The 26615-nt window shown below is 43.9% G+C and overlaps 1 protein-coding gene across 2 annotated transcripts in view; it reads right to left on the bottom strand.

Annotated features, from left to right (window-relative positions):
- The window catches only part of KATNAL2 (katanin catalytic subunit A1 like 2), a 29908-nt gene extending 11621 nt beyond the window's left edge, over positions 1–18287 (bottom strand). The window contains exons 1-6 of one of the 2 annotated variants that reach the window (XM_075840796.1): positions 18157–18286; positions 9748–9818; positions 9153–9319; positions 7615–7660; positions 7079–7202; positions 2429–2530 (exon numbers count right to left, since the gene is read on the bottom strand). In XM_075840796.1, coding sequence (XP_075696911.1) covers positions 2429–2530; positions 7079–7202; positions 7615–7660; positions 9153–9319; positions 9748–9818; positions 18157–18246 — 600 coding nt within the window. In that variant the 5' untranslated portion in view covers positions 18247–18286. Of the gene's footprint in view, positions 1–2428; positions 2531–7078; positions 7203–7614; positions 7661–9152; positions 9320–9747; positions 9819–18156 lie in introns of both variants that reach the window. The other variant, XM_075840801.1, reaches the window with a different exon arrangement.
- Positions 18288–26615: the final 8328 nt, after the last annotated feature.

Genomic DNA, 26615 nt, shown 5'->3' with positions numbered 1-26615 from the left:
TTTTAATATATTTGGTGTTTAAATTTGTCATCATTATCAAGATCTCGGTTTGCAGGTCAGTGAATGGAAACATGAAATAGCTACATCCAGAGGCTATAAACCTTTCCTGACGGGGGTTGGGTTTAAATTGTGGAACAACTATTTATATTTTTATTAGGTGTCATTTTTTTTAAAAATATATTCCTAAATACACCCTGTCCTGATAGTTTGCTACAATGTATCAGTGAGGGTGCAATGTATCATCCTGGTGTCACTATAGACTGCCTACACTGGATACAACTGTAGCAGACGCTCAGCTGTGAGAAGGTCTCTACAAAGTCTTCAGAACCTGGATATTTTCATGAAACTAGAAGTCTCCTTTAATACTGTGACAAGGCATTCGGACAGTTATTACAGGATCTTAATCTGATTGCAATAACAGAGGGAAGGAGAGCAGTCCCGAGACTGACAGTTCACGCTAATGATCGCCCTTATGGTGACTCGCCAGGTTTTCACGTTTCCTTTCAGAAGTCTAGAAAAGATGAATGGCTACTCCAGTGCAAAAGAAAATACACAAACTCCACAAGACAGTCCTCAAGGACTTATATTTGCTGGCCATTTTTTATTATTGTTATTTTACAAGAACTGGTCTTTAACCCATTCCCTCGAAAATGTAGGCGCTGGCAGCTGTGACTTCGCACCCTGTGCCATCATTTTACGGGAATGTGGCCCTGCGGCAACGGCTAACAAAAACCCTTGTGATACCTACACACACATTAGGAAAGGGAAGCAGCCCCCTTAGTGCCCCAACATCAGCCGCCGCAATAGTCTGTGCATTTTATATGATTAGATGATCTGATGCAAAACAGTTTTTATGAAATAAAATAAAAACATACATACATTTAATATCTATATATATATATATATTAAACACAATGTCATATACAAATAAAAATTTTCCCCCAAAAAAATAAATAACCCAAGACACAAAAAAAAGGACCTCATATAGGAACATTAGTGGAAATTTCGGAAGGCAGGGAGGAAAAAACACTGTGTCCTGAAAGCCAAAATTAGCTCTTTTCTTATGGGTTAGATTTTAGTTCTCTTTTAATTCAACGTAAAATATCTGAGACCATATAATCAGGGCATTGACGCTCTCAGACTGGCCATGTCAGTTCATTCTAGCAAACGCAATTCGCGCTAAAATAATTGCCATACATGCCTTAAAGAGGCACTGTCACCAGATTCTCAAATCCCTATCGCCTATTGCATGTGATCAGCGCTGCAATGTAGAGAACAGTAACGTGTTTCTTTTTGAAAAACTTTCATTTTTGGCCAAGTTATGAGCTATTTTATATATATGCAAATGAGCTTTGAAATGCACAACTGGGCGTGTTTTTTTTCGTATGTCCAACTGGGCGTGTATTGTGTTTTTAACTGGGCGTGTTTACTTGTTTTACTAACTGGGCGTTGTGAATAGAAGTGTATGATGCTGACGAATCAGTGACCAATCATCATCATGCACTCCTCTCCATTCATTTACACAGCACATAGTGTTCTTACTAGAACGATGTGCAGCCACATACACAAGTGTCCTGATAATGAATATACATTACCTCCAGCCTGGACGTCATGTGTACTCAGAATCCTGACACTTCTGAATCTTTTCTGTGAGATTCCAGCAAGCCGCACGTAATCTCGCGAGATTACGAGGTAAACGAGATTTCGTTTCCCTTGCTGGAAATCTCACAGAAAAGATTCAGAAGTGTCAGAATTCTGAGTACACATGACGTCCAGGCTGGATGTCATGTGTATTCATTATCAGGACACTTGTGTATGTGGCTGCACATCGTTCTAGTAAGAACGATGCTGCTGTGTAAATGAATGGAGAGGAGTGTATGATGCTGATTGGTCACTGATTGGTCAGCATCATACACTTCTCTCCACAACGCCCAGTTAGTAAAACAAGTAAACACGCCCAGTTAAAAACACAATACACGCCCAGTTGGACATAACGAATAAAAACACGCCCAGTTGTCCATTTCAAAGCTCATTTGCATAAATATAAAATAGCTCATAACTTGGCCAAAAATGAAGTTAAAAAAAAGTTACTGTTATCTACATTGCAGCGCCGATCACATGCAATAGGAGATAGGGATTTGAGAATCTGGTGACAGAGCCTCTTTAAGCCCCATTTTTTACGTGTTTTAGACACTTTTTGCACCACACTAGACAGTTTTGAAAACCATCTAGAAAAAAATTTGGCCACAAAATATTGGTCTAAATAAGGACAACCAAGAGGTGGCATAAGGAAGAGAAAAGTGTCTAACAAGGTGCACCACTGTGATAAATTTGGCACATCTTCTGGCTGTCTGTTCTAGTTTTAAGCTATCTACGTTTAAGACAAAAATAATAAATCTGCTCCAATGTTACAGTGAATCTTACAGACCCGTCTTTGTGGAACACCTTCTCCTCCTCCTCCATTTTTGCTTATAGCAGAAACATTCAATCCAAATTCTGAGACCTCCGGAGGACTGATATTACCATTCTCCTGCAAAGCGGGACAAGCATTAAAATGACAACCTGAAAAAATCATGAAGTGAAGTGGCAAACAAAACCTGAAAGACGCGGAAGGCGGCGGGGGAACTACTGTGCGAATGGATCGAAAAATAGCCAAAATGGCAAAGGCTCAGCCAATGATCGCCCCCGGAAAGATCAAAGAAGATCTGAAGTTACCAGTGAGTACTGCTACAATGAGAAGACTATTAGGGTATGTTCACACGTACATGTCCGATACGCCTGAAATTACGGAGCTGTTTTCAGGAGAAAACAGCTCCTGAATTTCAGACGTAATGGCATGTTGCCGGCGTTTTTCGCTGCGTCCATTACAGACGTAATTGGAGCTGTTTTTCTATGGTGCCAATGGAAAACGGCTCCAATTACGTCCCAAGAAGTGACAGGCTCTTCTTTGACGCGGGCGTCTTTTACGCGCCGTCTTTTGACAGCGGCGCGTAAAAAATATGACCGTCGGCACAGAACATCGTAAAGCCCATTCAAATGAATAGGCAGATGTTTGCTGACGCTTTGGTGCCGTATTTTCGGACGTAATTCGAGATTAAAACACCCGAATTACGTCCGTAAATAGGGTGTCTGAACCCAGCCTTACCGTATTTTTCAGACTATAAGACGCAGCCAGGTTTTAAACAACAGAAAATAGGTCAAAAATTATTTGTTAAAAAATAAATTTATTCTGTTTCACCACATTCTGAGAGCCATACATTTTTTTTATATTTTTTTCATCGATTGAGCGGTGTGAGGGCTTATTTTCTGCGGGACGAGCTGTCGTTTTATTGGCACCATTTTTTGGTACATACAATTTTTTTTATTTCATTTTTTTTTTAAGCGCTAAGGTGACCCAAAAACTATTTTGAAGTTTTACATTTTTAAACTCACCGTGAGAGTTAAATAATGGTATATTGTAATAGATCGGACTTTTATGGATGTAGCAATACCAAATTATTTTATTTTTTACATTGTGCTTGGGGTAAAATGGGAAAAGGTTTTTTTTTTCTGGACTTTTAATATTTTCTTTTTTTACACACCTGAACATTTATCTAACGTTTTTTTTGTTTGTTTTTTACACATTTTATTAGTTCCCCTAGGGGACTTGAACCAGCGGCCACTTCGTTGCATGTGGAGTTGCTGAAACAGCGTAACTCGCTGAGCTGCACGGTTTCCCTAACTCCCATAGTAGTGAATGGCAGTTACAGAAGCAGCGTAGCATGCGAGCTACGCTGTTTCCGTAACTACTATACAGTTCTATGGGAGTTACGGAAACAGAGTAGCTCAGTGAGTTACGCTGTTTCAGTAACTCGACATGTAATCAAGTGGCCGGGAGAGAACAGAGAGCTAGAACGGGGTTTAGGGGGCCTGTTCTAGAAATATGTGCGGGTCCCAGAGGTGGGACCTGCATCTATCTGACATTTATGACATATCCTGCGGATATCCTCAGTAAAAGCATGGTTGAACAGCAACACACGTCTCCCAAATCTCAATCGATATGTTCTTTTATTGGTCAAACATCCAGTAGAAAATGGCAACGTTTCGACCCGTGACAAGTGGAGGGTCTTTCTCAAGGCTTGACAAAGACCCTCCACTTGTCACGGGTTGAAACGTTGCCATTTTCTACTGGATGTTTGACCAATAAAAGAACATATTGATTGAAATTTGGGAGACGTGTGCTGCTGTTCAACCATGCTTTTTCTGAGGATTACATTACGTCAGACTGGGTTTGTCGGATCTTACAGCGTGACACCGCTCCTGATATCGGGATTTGTGCTGCTTCAAATACTTTTTTTTTGGATTATATCCTGCGGATATGTCATAAATGTCCTTTATAGAAAAACCCCTATAAATGCCGCGGTCGCGGCATTTAACTAGTTAAAGGGGTTTGCCATAAAACACATGTATCCCCTATCCACAGGATAGGGGCTACATGTGAGATCGCTGGGGGTCCGACCACTGGGAACCCCAGCGATAAGGAGAACAGGGGACCGAAAGTCACCCAAAGCGCTACATGAGAAGCCTGGACTTCCGTGTTCTGTGTCCGGCTTATATGTTCCGCAGCTCCATAGAGATCAATGGAGAGCCGCTCGCGCATGCCCAGAAGAATCCCATTGATCTCTAAAAAGCCGGACACAGAACGCGGAAGTCAAATCTTCTCATGCAGCGCTCTTGGTTATTTTGGTCCCCGTTCTCCTTATCGATCACACATGTATCCCCTATCCTGTGGATAGGTTATACATGTGTTTTATGGCACAACCCCTTTAGACTCAGTGCGTGAGCCCGCTCCATACATCATCCCCGCCCCATGATGTGCCGGCACGTCATGGGTCGGGAAGGGGTTAAGTAACGAAGCGGTCAGGAGGCCGGCAATGCGGATTATAAGACGCAGTGACTTTTTAACAATATTTATTCTTGCTAAAAATTGCGTCTTATAGTCCGAAAAATACGGTAAGTGAAGCCAAGTTACCAGCAAGAACTGACCGCAAAGTCCCGTTATTTAAAAAAAAACAAAAAAACACATGTCCTGAATATACTAAAATTTGCCAAGGAACACACACGTTTTGTGGACCGATGAAAGCAAAATTGTTCTTTTTGGGTCTAGTGGCCGCAAACAGTATGTCAGACGACCCCCGAGAACTGAATTCAAGCCGCAGTACACTGAAGACAGTAAAGCAAGGTGCTGCAAAAATTATGATATGGGGATGTTTCTCATACCTTGGTGTTGGGCCTATTTATCGCATACAAGGGATCATGGATCAGGTTGAATATATCAAAATACTTGAGGAGACCATGTTGCCCTATGCCGAAGAAGAAATGCCCTTGAAATGGGTGTTTCGACACGACAATGATCCAAAACACACCAGTAAGAGAACAACATCTTGGTTGCAGACAAACAGTATTGAGGTAATGGAGTGGCCAGTCCAATCCCCTGACCCCAATCCCTTAGAAAACTTGTGGGGTGACATAAAAAATGTGGTTTATGAGACAAAATGCAGAAGAACTGTGGAATGTCGTCCAATCTTCCTGGACTGGACACTTGTTCGGAGGTGGAAGAAGTTGGTCGACTCCATGTAACACAAATGTCAAGCAGTTCTTGGAAACAATGGTTATGCCACGAAATATCAGTTCAGTAAAGTGAAATCTGAAACATTTTATCAGTTTATACATTACAATTTTGAGTTTTTAAAGAAAAATGCCGGCGCTGCTATTTTTTTTGAACAGCCGAATATTCCTTTTTCTTTACTTTCTGTAAAGAATGTACACAAACTGGATAAATATTGGTATGGTTTTGATTTGGAGTTAAATGTGTCGTATTTCCAGTGCATTTAGGCAAATAAAAGTTATTACAATGATCTTGCTCTTTGTTTGCTTTTATAAACTTACTATTTTTTTTTAACACTAGTGTGTGTGTGTGTGTGTGTGTGTGTGTGTGTGTGTTAGTTAATTGATTGTCCACCTTTGAACATAATTTCATATTTACATAAAGTTTATACTTATAACCCACATGAAAAGTGGACTACCTTTGTACATACATTACATTACTTATCTTGTACTGGTCCTGAGTTATATCCTGTATTATACTCCAGAGCTGCACTCACTATTCTGCTGGTGGAGTCACTGGGTACATACATTACATATCCTGTACTGGTCCTGAGTTACATCCTGTATTATACTCCAGAGCTGCACTCACTATTCTGCTGGTGGAGTCACTGTGTACATACATTACATTACTTATCCTGTACTGATCCTGAGTTACATCCTCTATTCTACTCCAGAACTGCACTCACTATTCTGCTGGTGGAGTCACTGTGTACATACATTACATTACATATCCTGTACTGGTCCTGAGTTACATCCTGTATTATACTCCAGAGCTGCACTCACTATTCTGCTGGTGGAGTCACTGTGTACATACATTACATTACTTATCCTGTACTGGTCCTGAGTTACATCCTGTATTATACTCCAGAGCTACACTCGCTATTCTGCTGGTGGAGTCACTGGGTACATACATTACATATCCTGTACTGATCCTGAGTTACATCCTGTATTATACTCCAGAGCTACACTCACTATTCTGCTGGTGGAGACACTGTGCACATACTTTACACTACTTATCCTGTACTGATCCTGAGTTACATCCTGTGTTATACTGCAGAGCTGAACTCACTATTCTGCTGGTGGAGTCACTGTGTACATATATTACGTTACTTATCTTGTACTGATCCTGAGTAACAGCCTGTATTAAACTCCAGAGCTGCGTTCTTGGGATCGTTGGGGGTCCTCGCAGTCGGCCCCCCTCTGATCAGATATTTATGACCTACACTGTGGATAGGTGATAAATATTGATTATGGGAAAACCCCTTTAATCCAGTATATGCCATAAATGTCATTAGTCAGAAGTCCCCTTTGAACCAGCAGTTTTATGCATCAGAGCAATAAATGTCAGACCTAGAAAATACACAGGGTGATCAACGCATCCCAGCAGGCCCTGGTCTACGGAGCGCCCCCTCATGAATTTACATTTCCACACCTGTCTGGAGATCTCTCGGTTTGAAGTTCTCTCTGCCGTTCTTGGGTATGTTCTGGACACTGGGCGCTGGACGATATTATGGTTGGTGATTCTTGGAAGACCCTGGGAAGAATTACTGGCTGTTCTGAGGATAGAAAGGAGACGAATGTAATATGTCTGTACATTTATCCCATCCGTAACACAAAAGGTTTCATGTGGGCTATTTGGATAAATATTTTTCTATCCATTTAGATTTACACTTTGACAGGTTTGTATCAGGTGGTATCAGGTGGTGTTGAGGGATCAGCATAATCCTCTCCTAAAATACTTTGTGCCGATATGGGGGACCCTGCCCCTGTCACATGCAGTCCTGTCGTCAATAACATAATCACAAGTGGATAGGTCACTGCTTCCAACAAGATCAACACACTCATTTGCTGAAATACTCTGTGCTGCTTGATGTCTATTCACACACATTATATATAATATACAGTCCATGAGCAATACAGGACGAGAAGACATAACTGACATACAGTCCGATTAACAAGTAGATTTACCTTCTGAGTTTTCCACCACTTCGGGGCTTTGCATACACTTTACTATCTACAAGAAAAGAATGAGATGGAAACGAGTAGAAAGAAAACAAATTAATATGGAAATCAATTTAAAGAAACATCTTTACAAGACAGAAGCATATATGGCCACAGATCAATTCTGCAGGACACGCGTCCTCCACTGCTGTATACTCCTGCCAATAACAGTGGAGGAGGGGAGAAGCATTGAAGAATTCTTACTGTGATTGGCTTTCTTGAGGGGCACTTTGGCTAGCTACATTATCGGGGGAACTGCAACCACATGTATTACGGGGTAATGTGGTTAGCTGCCCTCATGGGGGCACTATATCTGCTGCTGTAATGTGGGCACTGTGGCACACATACAGTTACGCCTTCTCTTTCTCATCTTCAAGGGTTAGGAAGTACACAGCCCATCCTCCTCGCTTTTTAACCTGTTGATAGCGCTTGATGAGTATGCTCATCATGAGCAGCAGGACGTTGTCGCATACTGGTCCTGCGGATGACACATACACAGCAAGTGTGCCCATGTGATCAGGGGAGGGGCAACAGATGTAATACAGAGATAACCCTTTCTTTGAATACTTAGATCAGCGTTAATCGTGGCAAAGGGCAATAGCGAGGGGTGACTCCCCTTTGATTGCGTCACAGGGATTCCATGTGAGGTGATTGAGGCCCATACTTAATATAGACAGACAGCCCAGGGTCTATTGAAGGCCCCAAGACTGTCTGGCCATATTTCCTATTAGGGCACACTGAAGTATGGCCTAAAAACTGCCTGTGCTATTGGTACATAGGCTAATATTGATATAACTGGAACTGCCTTTTTTTCTGCATTTTTCCCAAATTAAAAATGTAGTTTACTGAATACTATCTATACATTAAAGGGTAACTAAAACGTTCAAACTTCTGACATGTCATAGTGACATGTCAGAAGTTTTGATTGGTGGGAGTCCGAGCACTGAGTCCCCCACCGATCGCTAAAACAAAGCGGCAGAATCGCTCGTGCGAGCACTCAGCCGCTTCGTTTCTGTACGGCTTTTTCCGGAAAGTCGACGTATCGGAGTACGGGCTCATAGACTTTCTATGGAGTCCGTACACTGATACATTTATTTCCAGAAAAAGTCAAACATAAACGAAGCAGCTGAGCGCTCACACATGAGTACTTCTGTGCTCGGACCCCCACCAATCAAAACTTCTGACATCTCAATATGACACGTCAGAAGTTTGTTGAATGTTTAGTTACCCTTTAAACTCAATATTAATATAGTATGCAGTAAGCTCCCCCTAGTGGAGGCAGCATTTTATAATTTATCTCTATGGCTATGCGGAGGATTTGGAGCTGTGACCGCTTTAATGATATATAAAGATATTAAATCAGCACAGAATTTTGGAACTACAAGGATTTAAAAAAAAAAAAGAAAAAAAAAAAAAAGTAGTGTTCAAGGGTGAACATTCACTTTAAGATATGCCATTTAAAGGACATGAGTCCCGCTATTGTGCCCCTCCTCCACACAACTTACCATTATCTACAACTTTCTTGGTGATTTTTGGGTATTTCTGGAATTTAATATAATAGTAACTCTCATACTCCATGAGAACGGTTTCCAGGTCGATGTTATCGCAGACTTCAAATTTTCTCAGGTTTAATTTGGTTTCCTGTTCGAGAGCATTCGCCGAGTCTACGTAACTGGAACAAAATCAAAGGATAGAGTTTTATATTATAAAATAGTTGTCAAGGCAGATCTGACGATTTATGTGATGATATAGGAGACAGAAATGTATTGCTATAACTGAAAATTTTCTGTTCAGACCTGAAGGAAAGCTGGGTGACACCTCCTGTAATGGCGGCCATATTGGTTGTCACCCTGGACTCCAGACAGATGCATTTTACCTGCACTGATACATTGTAACAAACTATTATCATTCATATTCAGAAAATTGAGGAACACAAAAATGTGGGGAATCCCTGCTTTGATTTCAACAAACGCATTATATACTAAAATAACCTATTACTACTTTGTTCAAAATATCTGCTGCAATTTTTTTTTCCACATGAAATACCGCTCTAGCGAATGAAGCAGAAACCTTTATATGTGGATGCCCTGCAATCCTCACCCCTCCTGCAGCATGTAATGCATGATGAGTATGAGCAGGTTCTTCCTCCGAGCCTCCGTCCTCTGTTCATCCTGGAAGAACAAGCCATAGATGCAAAGCTGAGTAAGTTAGTTCATCTGAAAAAAGACAAATGTCCATCACATTCAACCAGGGGAAGGGAGGGCACTGGATGATAGGAGAGGTGGGGGACTTGGTTTCCCTTTATTGATCCAGAGGAAGGCAATAAATCCCATAAGGCCTCATCACACATCCGTTGCCATTTATACAGCCGCAAAACACTGACCACACATGGATGGCCTCCGTGTGCGGTCCGTAGTTTTAACGGACCAATGAATAGAATGGTCGACACTGATCCGCAAAAACAGACAGGAATAGGACCCGTTCTATTCTTTGCGGAACGGCCACACGGTTCTGAGCGTGGCATGGGAGCTGATCGCCTCCATGCCACGCCGCATTGATGCAGTAATTCATGCAAAAGGAGCCCCGACCAAGTATTGAGGGCAGATACAGTACATACTTTTCAGTAGGTCAACAATTCGGTATTAAAAATAATTTTTTTAAATTGGGCTTATATAATATTCATATTTTCGGAGATACTAAATTTGGGGTTTTCATTAACGGTTACCATAATCATCAACATTAAAAGAAAAAAATGCTGGAAATAGATCTCTCTGTGTGTAATGAACCTATAGAATATATGAGAGACACTTCTTGAATTGAATTACTGAAATAAATTAACTTTTGGATGATATTCTAATTCATTGACAAGGACTAGAATGTATTGAGTTTGGTTCTGGGGATGTATATATGTATGAGCTTGGTCCTGAAGCTGTAATTATATAGGATATATTTATAATAAGGCCGTTTTAACCCCTTGAACCGCATGGTAATACATGACCTGACAATATTTCCAAACATTCCCCTGTATATTTTTTTCAGACGCAGCAAAATATATAAAATCAACTTTTAAAACGGCGCACACTATATGCTAATTACTCATTTAAGGGTCATGGGGCGGTGCCGCTATCCTGAAGAGTCACATAGTCCGGCCTCCAAACCCATGTTTCCATGCTTGATTGACATCCCCCTGGCTGTTATCACTAGTAGTCTCCTCCATCTTTCTCGGATGCGCCATTGCCAGGTGTACTTTGCCCGGCTTTATCACTGAATCGCGCATGCCAGGGGAGTACAAGGCAACGGCGCATCCGCAAGAGTTGGAGGAGGCTGGTAGCGATGTAGAACAGCCAGGGGGATGTCAATCAAAATCTGGGGGGCACCATTTAAAGAGGCTCTGTCACCACATACAATTGACCTATCTTGTATATAATGTGATCAGCGCTGTAATGTAGATTACAGCAGTGTTTTTTGTTTAGAAAAACGATCATTTTTGACGGAGTTATGACCTATTTTAGCTTTATGCTAATGACTTTCTTAATGGACAACTGGGCGTGTTTTACTATATGGCCAAGTGGGCGTTGTGGAGAGAAGTGTATGACGCTGACCAATCAGTGTCATACACTTCTCTCCATTCATTTACACAGCACATAGTAATCTAGATCACTACGTGCAGCCACATACACACACACTAACTTTACTCAAGTGTCCTGACAGTGAATATACATTACCTCCAGCCAGGACGGGATGTCTATTCACAATCCTGACACTCCGCTAACGTTTGTGTCAGATTTACAGCAAGGCAGGCGTAATCTCGTTTTAAATGACAGTTTACAGCGTAATCTCACGAGATTACGCTTGCCCTGCTGTAAATCTCACAGAGACGCTACAGAAGTGACAGGATTCTGAATACACATGACGTCCTAGCTGGAGGTAATGTATATTCATTATCAGGGCACTGCAGTAACGTTATAGTGTGTTTATGTGGCTGCACATAGCGATATAGCTATATCGCTATGTGCTGTGTAAATGAATGGAGAGAAGTGTATAACGCTGATTGGTCAGCGTCATACACTCCTCTGTACAACGCCCACTTGGTCAAAAAGTAAAACACGCCCAGTTGTCCATTAAGAAACTCATTAGCATAAAGCTAATATAGGTCATAACTCCGTCAAAAATGATAGTTTTTCTAAATAAAAACCACTGCTGTAATCTACATTAGGAGCGCCAATCACATCATGTACAATATAGGCCACTTATAATCTGGTGACAGAGCCTCTTTAAACTTTCGCCTCAGGCAGCAGAAAAGCTAGAATCGGCCCTGGCTGTGATCACTGCTAACGGTGAATACTTTGATGAGAGAAAATTTTAAGGAAATCAAAAAACTAAATTCATTTGTAAACAATGTTCAGGAGTACAAAATTTACTAAATACAGTAAATCCACATTCATCACAAACTAGCTTATTTTGTTCAATTTCAAAAAATCAATGATTTGGGTGGTGTATTGAAATGAATGAGCAGTGGTGTATTTACGAGGGGTTTTTGGAGGCAGGAATTCATTGCGTTCTGCTCGGGATCTCCGTTCTTGACTGTAAGGAACCAATTTGGGCTACTGTATAATCAGAGAGTTTAATGAGCATGACGAGAGCTGCAATTATTACTCTGCAAATGGATGTTAAAACGCGTGACTGTTAACTAAGATAAAATGTATAAAAACTAATGACGGAGAATGAAGCCATTAAACAAAAACGACTGCAAATAATTAGCGCACGAAAAAAGAAAAAGGCAGAAAGGGACAAAAAAAATCAAAAAAAAAAATCAATAAGCAATTACAGACGTTAAGTGCGGTAGTCATTGAGCAGTGTTTATTAACTGGATAAGTAAATGGAGTGAGGAGACACTTCGGAGTCTCCAATGCATCTAAAATAAAAATAAAGCAACTTTGCAAATCGTGTTAATTAGAAATCTTCTACTGTTTTGTGTATACAGATCCTATGTAGACCTAGGTGTCTCCATGGTTACAGACTACAAACAAACCCTGTATGTAGTCGGATACCGCAATAATGTTACTCCACTCCCTCTGATTTATAACCTACGGACAATAGAAGAGAAAGACACACGTCTGCATATGAGACCGTAAAACCGTATGGGATTTCTAATCAAGCCTCGTTTTTTACAGGGCAAGTTGAAGGGCTCTCTACCCCATTTTGGGGTGCATATCAGTAAGTATTATTATGGGAGAAAGAATCGAAAAAAAGTTTATGCCTGGGCAACATGCTAGAGCAGGGGTCTCAAGCACGCGGCCCCTGGGGCTCTCATCTGCGGCCCGCGAGACACAGAGCCGCTAGTACAGGCTCTGCTCCGAGACCCTGGAGTTCCCTGACATCGCTGTCCACATATTAACAGCGATGTCTGGGGCTTCCCCAGAGCCGGAGTCCCATGCAGAGCGCTAGTATAGGCTCTCCTCTGGGACTCTGTGGAATTCCCTGACATCACTGTCCATGTTTGGACACACGATGTCTGGGACTTCTCCAGAGCCGGAGTCCCAGGCAGAGCGCTAGTATAGGCTCTGCTCTGGGACAGCCTCTGACATCGCTGTCCATACATCGACAATGATGTCAGGGGCTTCCCCAGAGCAGGAGTCCCAGTGATGTCAGGAGCACAGCTGGAGTCCCAGGAAGAGCCTACTAGCGCTCTGACCGGGACTCCAGCTCTGGGGTTGCCCCTGACATCTCTGTCCATATATGGACAGTGATGTCAGGAGCAGAGCTGGAATCCCGGGCAGAGTGCTAGAAGCGGCTCTACTCCGGGACTCCAGCTCTGGGCAAGCCCCTGACATCACTGTGGCAGCATCTGCGAGGGGCACTGTGGCAGCATCTGCGGAGGCAGCATCTACAGAGGGCACTGTGGCAGCATCTGCGGAGGCAGCATCTACAGAGGGCACTGTGGCAGCATCTACAGAGGGCAACTGTGGCAGCATCTACAGAGGGCAACTGTGGCAGCATCTACAGAGGGCAACTGTGGCAGCATCTACAGAGGGCAACTGTGGCAGCATCTACAGAGGGCAACTGTGGCAGCATCTACAGAGGGCAACTGTGGCAGCATCTACAGAGGGCAACTGTGGCAGCATCTACAGAGGGCAACTGTGGCAGCATCTACAGAGGGCAACTGTGGCAGCATCTACAGAGGGCAACTGTGGCAGCATCTACAGAGGGCAACTGTGGCAGCATCTACAGAGGGCAACTGTGGCAGCATCTACAGAGGGCAACTGTGGCAGCATCTACAGAGGGCAACTGTGGCAGCATCTACAGAGGGCAACTGTGGCAGCATCTACAGAGGGCAACTGTGGCAGCATCTACAGAGGGCAACTGTGGCAGCATCTACAGAGGGCACTTCTAAATAAGCCCTAAGGCTTTAGACGAACGTGTAATACGTCCTTGCAACGCGCGTGATTTTCACGCGCCTCGCACGGACCTATGTTAGTCTATGGGGCCGTACAGACTGTCCGCGAGTTTCACGCGGCGTAAAACTCACGACATGTCCTATATTTGTGCGTTGTTCGCGCATCACGCACCCATTGAAGTCAATGGGTGCGTGAAAATCACGCGCAGCACACGGAAGCACTTCTCTGTGATGCGCGTGATTCGCGCAACAGCAGTTACAATTATGAATGAAAACAGAAAAGCACCACGTGCTGTTCTGTTTACAAACATACAGTGTCATAATGATGGCGGCTGCGCGAAAAGCACGCAGCCGCGCATCATACGCTGCTGACACACCGAGCTGTTAAGTACCTTTTGCGCGCGCAAAACGCACACGCTCGTGTAAATCCGGCCTAAACGCGTTATGTGGGGACTGAAAATTATTAGCAGTGTACTACCTGCACTACGCGAGTACACTGCTAATATACATTCCGGTCCCCCGTCGCGCTGTAGCAGTAGTAAAGCAATTACATAAGGTACAGCGGGGCCGGTCACATGACGACCAGTCGTGTCATCATGAAGTTAGACTGTGCCACTAGACTTCCGATCCCCAGGAAGTGCCGTAAAAACCTATTTCAAATCTCAGAACCAGCGTGATGGGGGACCGGAATGTATATTAGCAGTATACGCACATACTGCAGTGAGTACACTGATAACAATTTTCGGTCCCCACATAACCCCTTTAAGGAGAAGAATCGCGTTACATACAGTGCTATTCTTTCCGCAAAACTGACAGACACCGAGACGGAACCCATTCTACGTCAATGGATGGATCTGGTCGTGACTTCTGTGTAAATAGAAGCCGCAATGCAGATGTGAACAGTGCCCCTAGTTCAGGCACAGTCTCGTGTATATGTTTCGTTTCCTACTGACATGGCCGCCATTGTCCGTTGTACCTACAGGGTGTTTACTGAACAAGTTATTATCCTTGTTCTCCATGTAACGGCTTAAAAGCAGATGACGGTCTAGCGTTTCAGTCATCTCCGTCTATAACTTCGCTACAGTCTCTTGTGACAGAATAAATAAAAGAAACACTTGCAAATATCAGGGATTACCAGAGGCCGGGGAGGTTTGTCAGCACACAATGGAGGCCACGTTCTTGTAGCCAGGCTACGGTCCTAACATGAATACAAAGAACCCGACCCCATGTAAAGTGGCAACAAAACCTGTGTCATTCTGACTGTAGGACAGAATGGTGAGCTGCCCCCTATAGGTCAGTGGCTGTATTGCATCCTCAGTCATTTCAATTTGCACCTTCGCTGTAAGGTGGGGGTTTAACGGGGCGAGGCTATCATGACACTTGCAGTGACTTTTCTATAAAACATCCGTCTCTCCAAAAGGGACATAAAATACATTTAAAAAAATGATAAACAATGTATAGAAATAATACTTATGTAACTGACGCTTTAATCGTAGTATAACGAAAGTTCTGAAAATGTCTAATATACGTCTCTGCTTGCTTCAGTGAATGGAAACATTCAGATGCTGAAAACCTGTTCGAGTCTAGTCATCGGCACAAAGTAGAAGGTTGGTTACAATGTATTAGAGCAGGTATGTGATAGCAGCACCACAAATCTCCTGTCCAGGACTCCAGGATAAAAGCTCTGGCCTACAAGGATACATTGTAACAAACTGCAGCTGTGAGAGCAGGATTTGGCTATGAAATGACTAAATAATTTGTGAATCGATAAGGCTGTTTATATATGTAACCAGAGCATCTGTTGGGGTTTCGGTCACTTTTGATGCGAGAATATTACAGTATGCAGCGCTATTCTTGTCATCAAAATGACAAAGACCCCGAGAGGCCCATTAATAAGGATGTGAGCCGAAAGCTGTCTGCGCGCGTATGTGTGGAAGGGAAGCAGCGATAGAGGGTTCCTCAAAGAGATCAATAGGCCATAAACGTAAGCCGACAACTCTCTCCGATCACAGCCTTTTAACCACTTACATGCCATGGTCAATAGCATCCGTGACATCTAAGACGTTAGACCGGGAAGGTCCCCTCTGTCTCAACCCCTTCCCCCCGTATCACTATAGCATGGTGCTGTTGGGTTGTCATGGCAGCTGGAGGCCTATTGTAGGCCCCCAGCTCTGCCATCTTGGTCCTCCGATTAGGCTTTACCAGAGGCAAAATGCACAATACGGTGCAAGCGATCCAACTTAATCATGTGTTCAAATCCCCCAAGTGGGACGGAAAAAAAAACAAAAACGTAATAAGTTCAAAAAAGTTTTTAAGAATGTACAAAAAAATAAAAGCTTTTCCCATTTTTGTTCCATAAAATAATGTAAACAATAAAAAAAGAAACATAATTGGTATCACCGCGTCCGTAACAATCGCAACTAATACAATACTAATGTTAATTACCCCACACTGTGAACGCTCTAAAAAAAAAAGCGGTCAACTCGTCTTCCACAAAAATGGAATAAAAAGTGCTGAAAAAGTCTGGACGTACCCCAAAGTAGCGCCAATAAAAATGACACTGCCTAAGGCCCTGTTCACACAGTTTTTTTGTAGCCAGAAAGTTCAGTCTCAAAATTCAATATGGAATTTTGATGTGGATTTTGCTCTGCCTGCACACCACTTGCCGCGTTTTTCACGGCCTTTCTCGCCCACGGCCAAAAACACTGCCAAAAAAACGCTTTCTCTGCCTCCCATTGATGTCAATGGGAGGTCACAGACGTAAACGCCCGAAGAAAGGGCATGACGCTTCTTTTTCCCTCATGACGGGAAAAAAAAAAAAACACCTCCACCTCCCATTGAAATCATTGGGAGGCATTTTCAGCCGTTTTTTGGCGCGGTTTCCGTGTAAACAGGGCCTTACACCGCTCTATCGACAGAAAAACAAAAAAGCTTTTTTTTTTAAAAAAACACGATATAAGTTTGGTATCGCAATAATCACATTGACCCGCAGAACAACACGTCATTTTTACCACAGGATGAGGCCGGATTCAGACGAGCGTGATTTGCGTCCGTGCAGCCCGCGTGGTTTTCACGCGGCTCGCGCCGACCAATACAAGTCTATGAGGCAGTGCAGACAGTCCGTGTTTTTTTGCGCAGCGTTAGTCCGCTGTGTAAAACTCACGACATGTTCTATATTTAGGCATTTTTGGCGCATCACGCACCCATTAAAGTCAACGGGTGCGTGAAAATCACACATGACCGACGGAAGCACTTCCGTGGGACGAGCGTTATTCGCGCAATAACAGTAAAAGAATGAATGTAAACAGAAAAGCACCACGTGCTTTTGTTTACAAACATCCAAACGGATTGTCATAATGATGGCGGCTGCGCGAAAATCACGCAGCCACACATCATACTGGGCTGACACACGGAGCTGTCAAGTGCCTTTTGCGCACGCAAAACGCCGCGGTTTTTGAGTGCGCAAGACGCTCACGTTCGTCTGAATCTGGCCTGAATCCGGTAAAATACAACGGAGGAATTGCTGCTGTATTCCTCATTCCACTCCACAAATTATTTTTAAAACTTTCGCAGTACTTTATATGGTACAATAGAACTACAACTGGTCCCTCAAAAAAAAAAAAAGTCTCTCTGGAAACGCAAGAGAAAAAAAAGAGAAATAAATAAAACTGACTGCGGTAGGAAGGGGTTAAAACAATATCAGAACATTTACTCAGACGTAATATTTAGAGAATAAGAGAAATGGTGGAAGAAAAAAAAAACGGCAAAAAATGACTTTTATCCAAGTTATTAATGTAAAAAACCGGATGACTACAGAACCGCTATGTTATTGAGCCACAAGGTGGCGACGCCTCCAGCCGTGACCTCACTGCGCATGCGTACAGCTACAACCGGAAGCGCTGCAAACACCTGTTCTGTTACCATGAGAACCAGGGGAAACTTTACAGAAACACGGTAATATTATGTAAGACTTGAAAAAAAAAACCTACAACGCTGCAGCACTTATGAGACTACAAGTCCCAGCCTATTCCAGCAGTCCTCTGGTTTATATCAGAAGCGGACATTCTGAGCAGCCGGCTAGTCATAGCCTATGTTACAGTATGGCGTCTTACCGCCTCTCTGGCCTGGGACGCAGTCTTTATCGTCTGATAGGAGAGCTCCATGTTCCGTCCTGTGTGATGTCCGTGGTAAAAATCATTCATAACGCTAACAGAGAGGGAGGAGCGTACCAAAGATGGACAAGTCTACAGACCAATAGGAACATAGTATGCGATAGACGGGAGCAACCAACCAGCCAATCAGAGAACGGATACTGATGCGTGCCCACACTGAGGGCAAAGTTAACCTTTTCGTTGCTGAAATGTCACAATTAGCTTCTATACTAAATATATTACAACTTATTAATAATAGTGGCATAATAAATACAACTGTACAAAATACAATACTGACGTTACGTGAATTTGTAGTAACCCAACCAAGTTAACCACTTCAGGACCAAGCTCATTTTGGTCTTCAGGACCAGCCCCATATTTTTAAAATCGGACATGTGTCACTTTATGTGGTAATAACTTCGGAATGCTTTTACCTATCCAAGCGATTCGGAGATTGTTTTCTCGTGACATATTGTACTTTATGTTAGTGGGAAAATGTGGTCGATAAATTCATTGCTTATTTGTGAAAAACACCAAAATTTAGAGAAAATTTGCAAAAATTATGATTTTTCTAAATTTAAATGAATCTGCTTGTAAAACAGATAGTAATACCACATAAAATACTTACTAGTTTATATTTCCCATATGTCTACTTTATGTTTACATCCTTTCTTGAACGTCCTTTGTTTTTCTAGGACGTTACAAGGCTTAGAACTTTAGCAGCAAATTCTCAAATTTTCAAAAAAACTTTAAAAGGCTATTTTGTCAAGGACCAGTTCAGTACTGAAGTGGCTTTGAGGGGCCCATATATTTGAAACCCTTATAAAATACCCCATTTTAGAAAGTGCACCCCTAAAAGTATTCAAAATGTGTCTGCGTCCTCAGGACGCAGACGCAGTTGAACTTAATACTGAAGCAGGAAAACCATCAGGTCCCAGCTTCAGAATGAGTTCAGAGCGGAGGAGCAGAGGGAGCTCCTCCACTCGCCGAGGATTCCCCGGGCACAGCGCTACTTTAAGCGCTTTGCTCGGGCATGCCCTTGACATCACTGTCCATATATGGACAGTGATGTCAGTGGCTACTGATTGAGCGGAAACCCTATTGACGATAATCCCTGAGGTTACTGTTCATATATGGACATTGATGTCAGGGGATCCTGCTGGAGCGGAATCCCCGGCCAGAGTCGGCAACGGGGATTTCGCTCAAGGAGTAGCCACTCACGTCACTGTCTATATAAGCACAGTGGCGCCAGGGGGTCCTCCATGAGGGAATCCCCGACCACAGTATCGGCAATGCTGTGGCTGGGGATTCCGTTCAGAGAGTGACCCTTGACGTCACTGTCCATATATGGACAGTGGCGTCAGGGGGTTCTCCGTAAGGGAATCCCCGGACACAGCGTCGGCAATGCTGTGGCCGGGGATTCTGTTCAGGAAGTAACCCCTGACGTCATTGTCCATATATGGACAGTGGCGTCAGGGGCACCTCGCGGAAGGATTCGCCGGCCACAGCGTCGGCAATGCTCAGGCCGTGGATTCCGCTGCTAGAGGGAGCTTCAGTGGCGCTATCTACAGGGGAAGTGGGGTAGCACTATATACGGTTACAAAACAGATGCAAAACGGCCGTCAAAAACAGACCTACATGGCTGTTTTTAATGGCCAACACCCGAACCATGTTGTGTGAATAGAAACAACAGCAATCCATGCATGGTGTTGGGTGGGTAGCAGATGTGGGGTGGGATTGTGTAGCTGTAAAGGCGCCAAAAACTAGCAACTACCTGAACTTTTGACTAGTGTTTGACGTCTTTTCAGGCTCACATGGCTGCTTCGAAGTTTTGATCTGAGGTCAGTGGACAGCAACTGCCTTTTGGGCTCTCCCTCTTGGTGCAGGCCTTGGTGCTGCACTGAATATGACACACGTAACATTACAATGTGTGTGTCAGACTTCAGTGTAGCGCCAAGGCCAGAGCAGAGAAGGAGAGCCCTGACATAGTTACATAGTTACATAGTTACATAGTTAGTGCAGCTGAAAAAAGACACATGTCCATCAAGTGCAACCAAGGGACGGCAAAAGGGAAGGGAAAAATTTCTACACATAGGAGCTAATACTTTTTTCTTCTAGGAAATTATCTAACCCTTTTTTAAAGCCATCTACTTTTCCTGCTGTGACCAGCTCCTGCGGGGAGGGAGTGCCCCCTTGTTTATTGAGGGAGTTTTACATGGAACAGGATTTCACCATATTTTTTGTATGTGCCATTAATATATTTATATAAGTTAATCATGTCCCCCCTTAGTCGTCTTTTTTCAAGGCTAAATATGTTTAATTCTTTTAATCTTTCCTCATAACTTACATTCTCCATGCCCCTTATTAGCTTTGTTGCTCTTCTTTGTATTTTTTCAAACTCCAGGGCATCCTTTCTATGAACTGGAGCCCAGAACTGAACTGCATATTCTAGATGAGGCCTCACTAATGCTTTGTAAAGTGGCAATATTACATCCCTGTCCCGCGAGTCCATGCCTCTTTTAATACACGACAATATCCTGCTGGCCTTTGAAGCAGCTGATTGACATTTCATGCTGTTATTTAGTATATGATTTACAAGTACACCCAGATCCTTCTCAACAAGTGACTCCCCCAGTGTAGCTTGAGACCCTAGGACATATGATGCTTGCAGGTTGCAGGTTGTTGGTACCCAGATGCATAACTTTACATTTATCTACATTAAACTTCATTTGCCAACTGGAAGCCCAAACACTTAGTTTGTTTAAATCCGCTTGCAATTCACGAACATCTTCCATAGACTGAACTATATTACATAGCTTGGTGTCATCTGCAAAAATAGAAATAGTGCTATTAATCCCATCCTCTATATCATTAATAAATAAGTTGAATAATAATGGTCCCAGCACTGAACCCTGGGGTACACCACTTATAACCGGGGACCATTCAGAGTAGGAATCATTGACCACAACTCTCTGGATACGGTCCTTGAGCCAATTCTCAATACAATTACAAACGATACTTTCCAAACCTATAGTCCTTAATTTACCCATTAGACGTCTATAGTGGACAGTGTCAAATGTCTTTGCAAAGTCCAAAAACACTAAATCCACAGCGGCCCCTCTGTCTAGACTTCTGCTCACCTCTTCATAAAAACAGATTAGGCAAGTTTGACAACTTCTGTCCTTAGTAAAACCGTGCTGGCTGTCACTTATAATGCTATTTATTGTCACATAATCCTGTATATAGTCCCTCAATAGCCCCTCAAACATTTTCCCCACGATGGATGTTAAGCTTACTGGACTATAATTACTCGGGGAAGACCTAGAGCCCTTTTTGAAAATAGGCACCACATTTGCGCTGCGCCAGTCCCTTGGCACTATACCAGTCACTAGAGAATCTCTGAATATTATGAAAAGGGGGACAGAAATAACTGAACTAAGCTCTTTAAGAATTCTAGGGTGTATCCCATCTGGTCCCGGGGCCTTGTGCACATTTATTTTATTTAATTTAGCTTGGACCATATCTACATTCATCCAATTCAGTATATCAACTGATATATTAACAGCACTGGCACCGGCTACATCAGCTGCTCTTTCTTCTGTTGTATATACAGAGCTAAAGAACCCATTTAGTAACTCTGCCTTCTCTTGATCGCCTGTGACCAACTCCCCATTACCATTATCTAGGGGTCCTACATGTTCAGACCTTGGCTTTTTTGCATTTATATACTTCAAGATTTTTTGGGGGATTTGTTTTACTATCCTTGGCCGCCTGCCTTTCATTTTGTATTTTTGCTAATTTTATTACATTTTTACAGATTTTATTAAGCTCTTTATATTTTACAAAGGCTACAGCTGTACCCTCAGATTTGTATTTTTTAAATGCCCTTTTTTTGTCATGTATTGCCCCTTTTACAGAAGGTGTAAGCCATGTGGGGTTTCATTTTAGTCGTTTATACTTGTTACCTATAGGAATAAATTTTGCATTACAATTACCCAAAGTAGATTTGAAAATCTCCCATTTATCATTTGTTCCATTATTTGACATTAGTTCTTCCCAGTCTATATCCTGAATTGCGGCCCTCATCCTGGGGAAATTGGCTTTCTTAAAATTAAGTGTTTTTGCCCTCCCAGCCTGCGTTTGTTTTTTACAGTATAGGTAAAATATAACTATATTGTGATCACTGTTACCGAGGATTTCACGAACATTGACATTCCCAACAAGCTCTGCATTATTAGAAATGACCAGATCCAACAGAGCTTCACCTCTAGTCAGGTCTTCCACAAACTGGCCCATAAATTTTTCCTGCAACAGGTTGAGGAAATGTCTCCCCTTTGCAGTTGAAGCCGAACCATGACACCAATTAATATCTCAGAAATTAAAATCTCTCATTATTACTACAGTACCAGCCTGTGCAGCCCGCTCCATCTGTTTATATAGCTAACCTTCCATCTCCTCAGTTATATTGCGGGGTCTATAGATTACACCAAAAGTAATTGTTAAGGATCTGCCAGGCACAGCTTCTGTATCCAAGCCCATAGGTAATCAGTCTGCCCCTGCTTCTATGTCTGTGAGACTGACTCCATCTTCCACCACTCAGGATGGCAGGCTTAGGAGTGGGAGAGCCTATCACAGCCTGGCCAGACGGAGCTAGCTCCCGCCCTCTGTCTATTTATACCTACCTTACCTGTTCCTCCTTGCTTGTGATTCTTCTCTGTTGGTTTCCTGGCCCTGCTGCAGCTTCTTGAACTACTTGTCCCTGCTTCGTATTGACCCTGGCTTACTGACTACTCTTCTGCTCTGCGTTTGGTACCTCGTACACTCCTGGTTTGACTCGGCTTGTTCACTACTCTCCTGCTCTGCGTTTGGCACCTCGTACTCTCTTGGTTTGACTCAGCTCATTTACTACTCTTGTTGCTCACGGTGTTGCCGTGGGCAACTGCCCCGTTTCCCTTTGTTCTGTGTTTCCTTGTCTGGTTGTCTGTCGTGCACATATTGAGTGTAGGGACCGTCGCCCAGTTGTACCCCGTCGCCTAGGGCGGGTCGTTGCAAGTAGGCAGGGACTGAGTGGCGGGTAGTTTAGGGCGCACTTGTCTGTTTCCCTATCCCTGTCATTACATAGTCACAAGCCCATATACCTACTCTACCCTGGTCCCTCACACCACTATGGACCCCCTTGAGACCCTGGTTCAGCAAATGCAGGGTCTCTCCCTACAGGTCCTGGCCCTGGCTCAGAGGGTCAACCAGCCTGATGCTACCATGGTAGTGCCCCTCACCTCACCTCTTGAACCCCACCTCAAGTTGCCTGACCGGTTCTCAGGGGACCGGAAGACTTTTCTCTCCTTTCGGGAGAGTTGTAGGCTCTATTTTCGTTTAAAGCCCCACTCCTCAGGTTCTGAGAGCCAGCGGGTGGGTATAATTATGTCCCGGCTCCAGGAAGGGCCCCAAGAATGGGCCTTCTCCTTGGCTTCTGACGCCCCTGAACTTCCCTCCGTTGATCTTTTCTTTTCTGCTCTCGGACTCATTTATGACGAGACTGACAGGACTGCCTTTGCCGAGAGTCAGCTGGTGACCTTACGTCAGGGTAAGAGACCTGTTGAGGAGTATTGCTCTGACTTTAGGAAGTGGTGCGTAGCTTCTCGGTGGAATGACCCTGCCTTAAGGTGCCAGTTTAGGTTGGGTCTGTCGAACGCCCTGAAAGACCTGCTAGTTAGCTATCCCTCTTCTGACTCCCTAGACCAGGTTATGGCTTTAGCGGTACGACTTGACCGACGTCTCAGGGAACGACCAAGTGAACGTTTTTGTGTTTTCTCCTCTGACTTCCCCATGATGCCTCCCGAGGTTCCGTTGCTTCGTTCTTCCACGGAAGACTCGGAGGTACCTATGCAACTCGGGCCCTCCGTGTCCCCCCAACAACGTAGAGAGTTCCGCAGGAAGAATGGTCTCTTTTTCTATTGTGGGGACGACAAGCATCAAGTGAATACCTGTCCTAGGCGTAAGAATAAGCAGCCGGAACACTTCCGCGCCTAAGTGATCATCGGGGAGGTCACTTGGGCGCACAGGTATTTCCCGTAAATATGAAACGTAATAAAATCTTGCTTCCCTTTCAGGTCTCTTTTGGTGGTAGATCTGCTACCGGCAGTGCCTTCGTGGATTCAGGGTCTTCTGCTAATATCATGTCTGTGGAATTTGCTATGTCTCTAGCTATGCCTTTGATTGAGTTGCCTAAACCTGTCCCGGTAGTGGGTATCGACTCCACTCCTCTTGCTAATGGTTATTTTACCCAGCATACCCCTGTTTTTGAACTCCTTGTTGGCTCCATGCATTTGGAGCAGTGCTCTGTACTGTTAATGCAGGGATTATCGTCCGATTTGGTTTTAGGCCTTCCCTGGTTGCAGTTGCATAATCCCACGTTTGACTGGAATACTGGGGATCTTACCAAATGGGGTAATGAATGCTTGACGTCATGTTTTTCTGTTAATTCTATTTCTCCCCCTGAGGAGGTGAACACGCTACCTGAGTTTGTTCAGGACTTCGCTGATGTTTTCTCTAAGTAGGCCTCCGAAGTGTTGCCTCCTCATAGAGAATACGATAGCGCTATCGATTTGGTACCAGGAGCTAAGCTCCCTAAGGGTAGGATATTTAATCTCTCTTGTCCCGAACGTGAAGCCATGAGAGAGTATATCCAGGAATGCCTGACCAAGGGTTACATTCGCCCCTCTACTTCTCCGGTAGGTGCTGGCTTCTTCTTCGTAGGGAAGAAGGATGGTGGTCTTAGGCCATGCATTGACTACCATAACTTGAATAAGGTCACTGTAAGGAACCAGTATCCCCTTCCTTTGATTCCTTATCTCTTTAATCAGGTTCAGGGGGCCCAATGGTTCTCTAAGTTTGATCTACGGGGGGCGTATAACCTTATCCGCATCAAAGAGGGGGATGAGTGGAAGACTGCGTTTAACACACCCGAAGGTCATTTATAATACCTCGTCATGCCCTTTGGGTTGTGTAATGCTCCCGCGGTCTTCCAGAATTTCATAAATTAGATTTTAAGACATTACCTGGGGGTATTTCTTATAGTGTACCTTGATGACATACTTGTGTTTTCCAAGGACTGGTCCTCCCACATTGAACATGTCAGGAAGGTGCTCCGGGTCCTTTGGGTAAACAAACTGTTTGCGAAGACCGAAAAATGTGTGTTTGGGGTGCAGGAGATACAATTTTTGGGTCAAATCCTCACTCCTCATGAATTCCGCATGGACCCCGCCAAGGTCCAGGCTGTGGCGGAATGGGTCCAACCTGCCTCCCTGAAGGCGTTACAGTGCTTCTTGGGGTTCGCTAATTATTACAGGAGATTTATTGCTAACTTCTCGGTCATCGCTAAGCCTCTTACGGAGTTCACTCGCAAGGGTGCTGATCTCCTCCGCTGGCCTCCTGAGGCTGTCCAGGCTTTTGAGGTCCTTAAGAAGTGCTTTATCTCGGCCCCGGTGTTGGTTCAGCCCAACCAAATGGAGCCATTTATCGTGGAGGTTGACGCGTCCGAGGTGGGAGTGGGGGCTGTCTTGTCCCAGGGTACCAGGTCCCTCACCCATCTCCGTCCCTGTGCCTACTTCTCCAGGAAGTTTTCGCCCACTGAGAGTAACTATGATATTGGCAACCGCGAACTCTTAGCCATTAAATGGGCATTTGAAGAGTGGCGCCACTTCCTGGAGGGGGCTAGGCACCAGGTAACGGTCCTTACCGACCACAAGAATCTGGTTTTCCTAGAATCGGCCCGGGGGCTAAACCCGAGACAAGCTCGATGGGCGTTATTTTTTACCAGATTCAATTTTTTGGTTACCTATAGGGTTGGGTCTAAAAATATTAAGGCTGATGCACTGTCGCATAGCTTCATGGCCAGCCCTCCTTCGGAGGAAGATCCTGCTTGTATTTTGCCTCCAGGTATAATCATTTCCTCTATTGATTCTGATTTAGGCTCTGAAATTGCTGCTGATCAAGGTTCAACTCCCGGGAACCTTCCTGAGAACAAGCTGTTTGTTCCCCTGCAATTCCGGCTAAGGGTACTTAGGGAAAATCATGACTCCGCACTATCTGGTCATCCAGGCATCCTGGGTACCAAGCACCTCATTGCCAGAAACTATTGGTGGCCTGGGTTGCCTAAAGACGTTAAGGCCTACGTCGCCGCTTGTGAGGTTTGTGCTAGGTCCAAGACTCCCAGGTCCCGACCAGCGGGCTTACTACGTTCTTTGCCCATTCCCCAGAGACCTTGGACCCATATCTCCATGGATTTTATCACCGATTTGCCTCCATCTCAAGGCAAGTCGGTGGTGTGGGTTGTAGTAGACCGCTTCAGTAAGATGTGCCACTTTGTGCCCCTCAAAAAACTACCCAATGCTAAGACGTTAGCTACCTTGTTTGTCAAA

The sequence above is a fragment of the Rhinoderma darwinii genome, chromosome 1, assembly GCF_050947455.1.
Source record: "Rhinoderma darwinii isolate aRhiDar2 chromosome 1, aRhiDar2.hap1, whole genome shotgun sequence".
Lineage (NCBI taxonomy): Eukaryota > Metazoa > Chordata > Amphibia > Anura > Rhinodermatidae > Rhinoderma > Rhinoderma darwinii.
The sequence above is the reverse complement of the archived record's forward strand: the minus strand, read 5'-3'. Positions and strand labels throughout refer to the sequence as shown.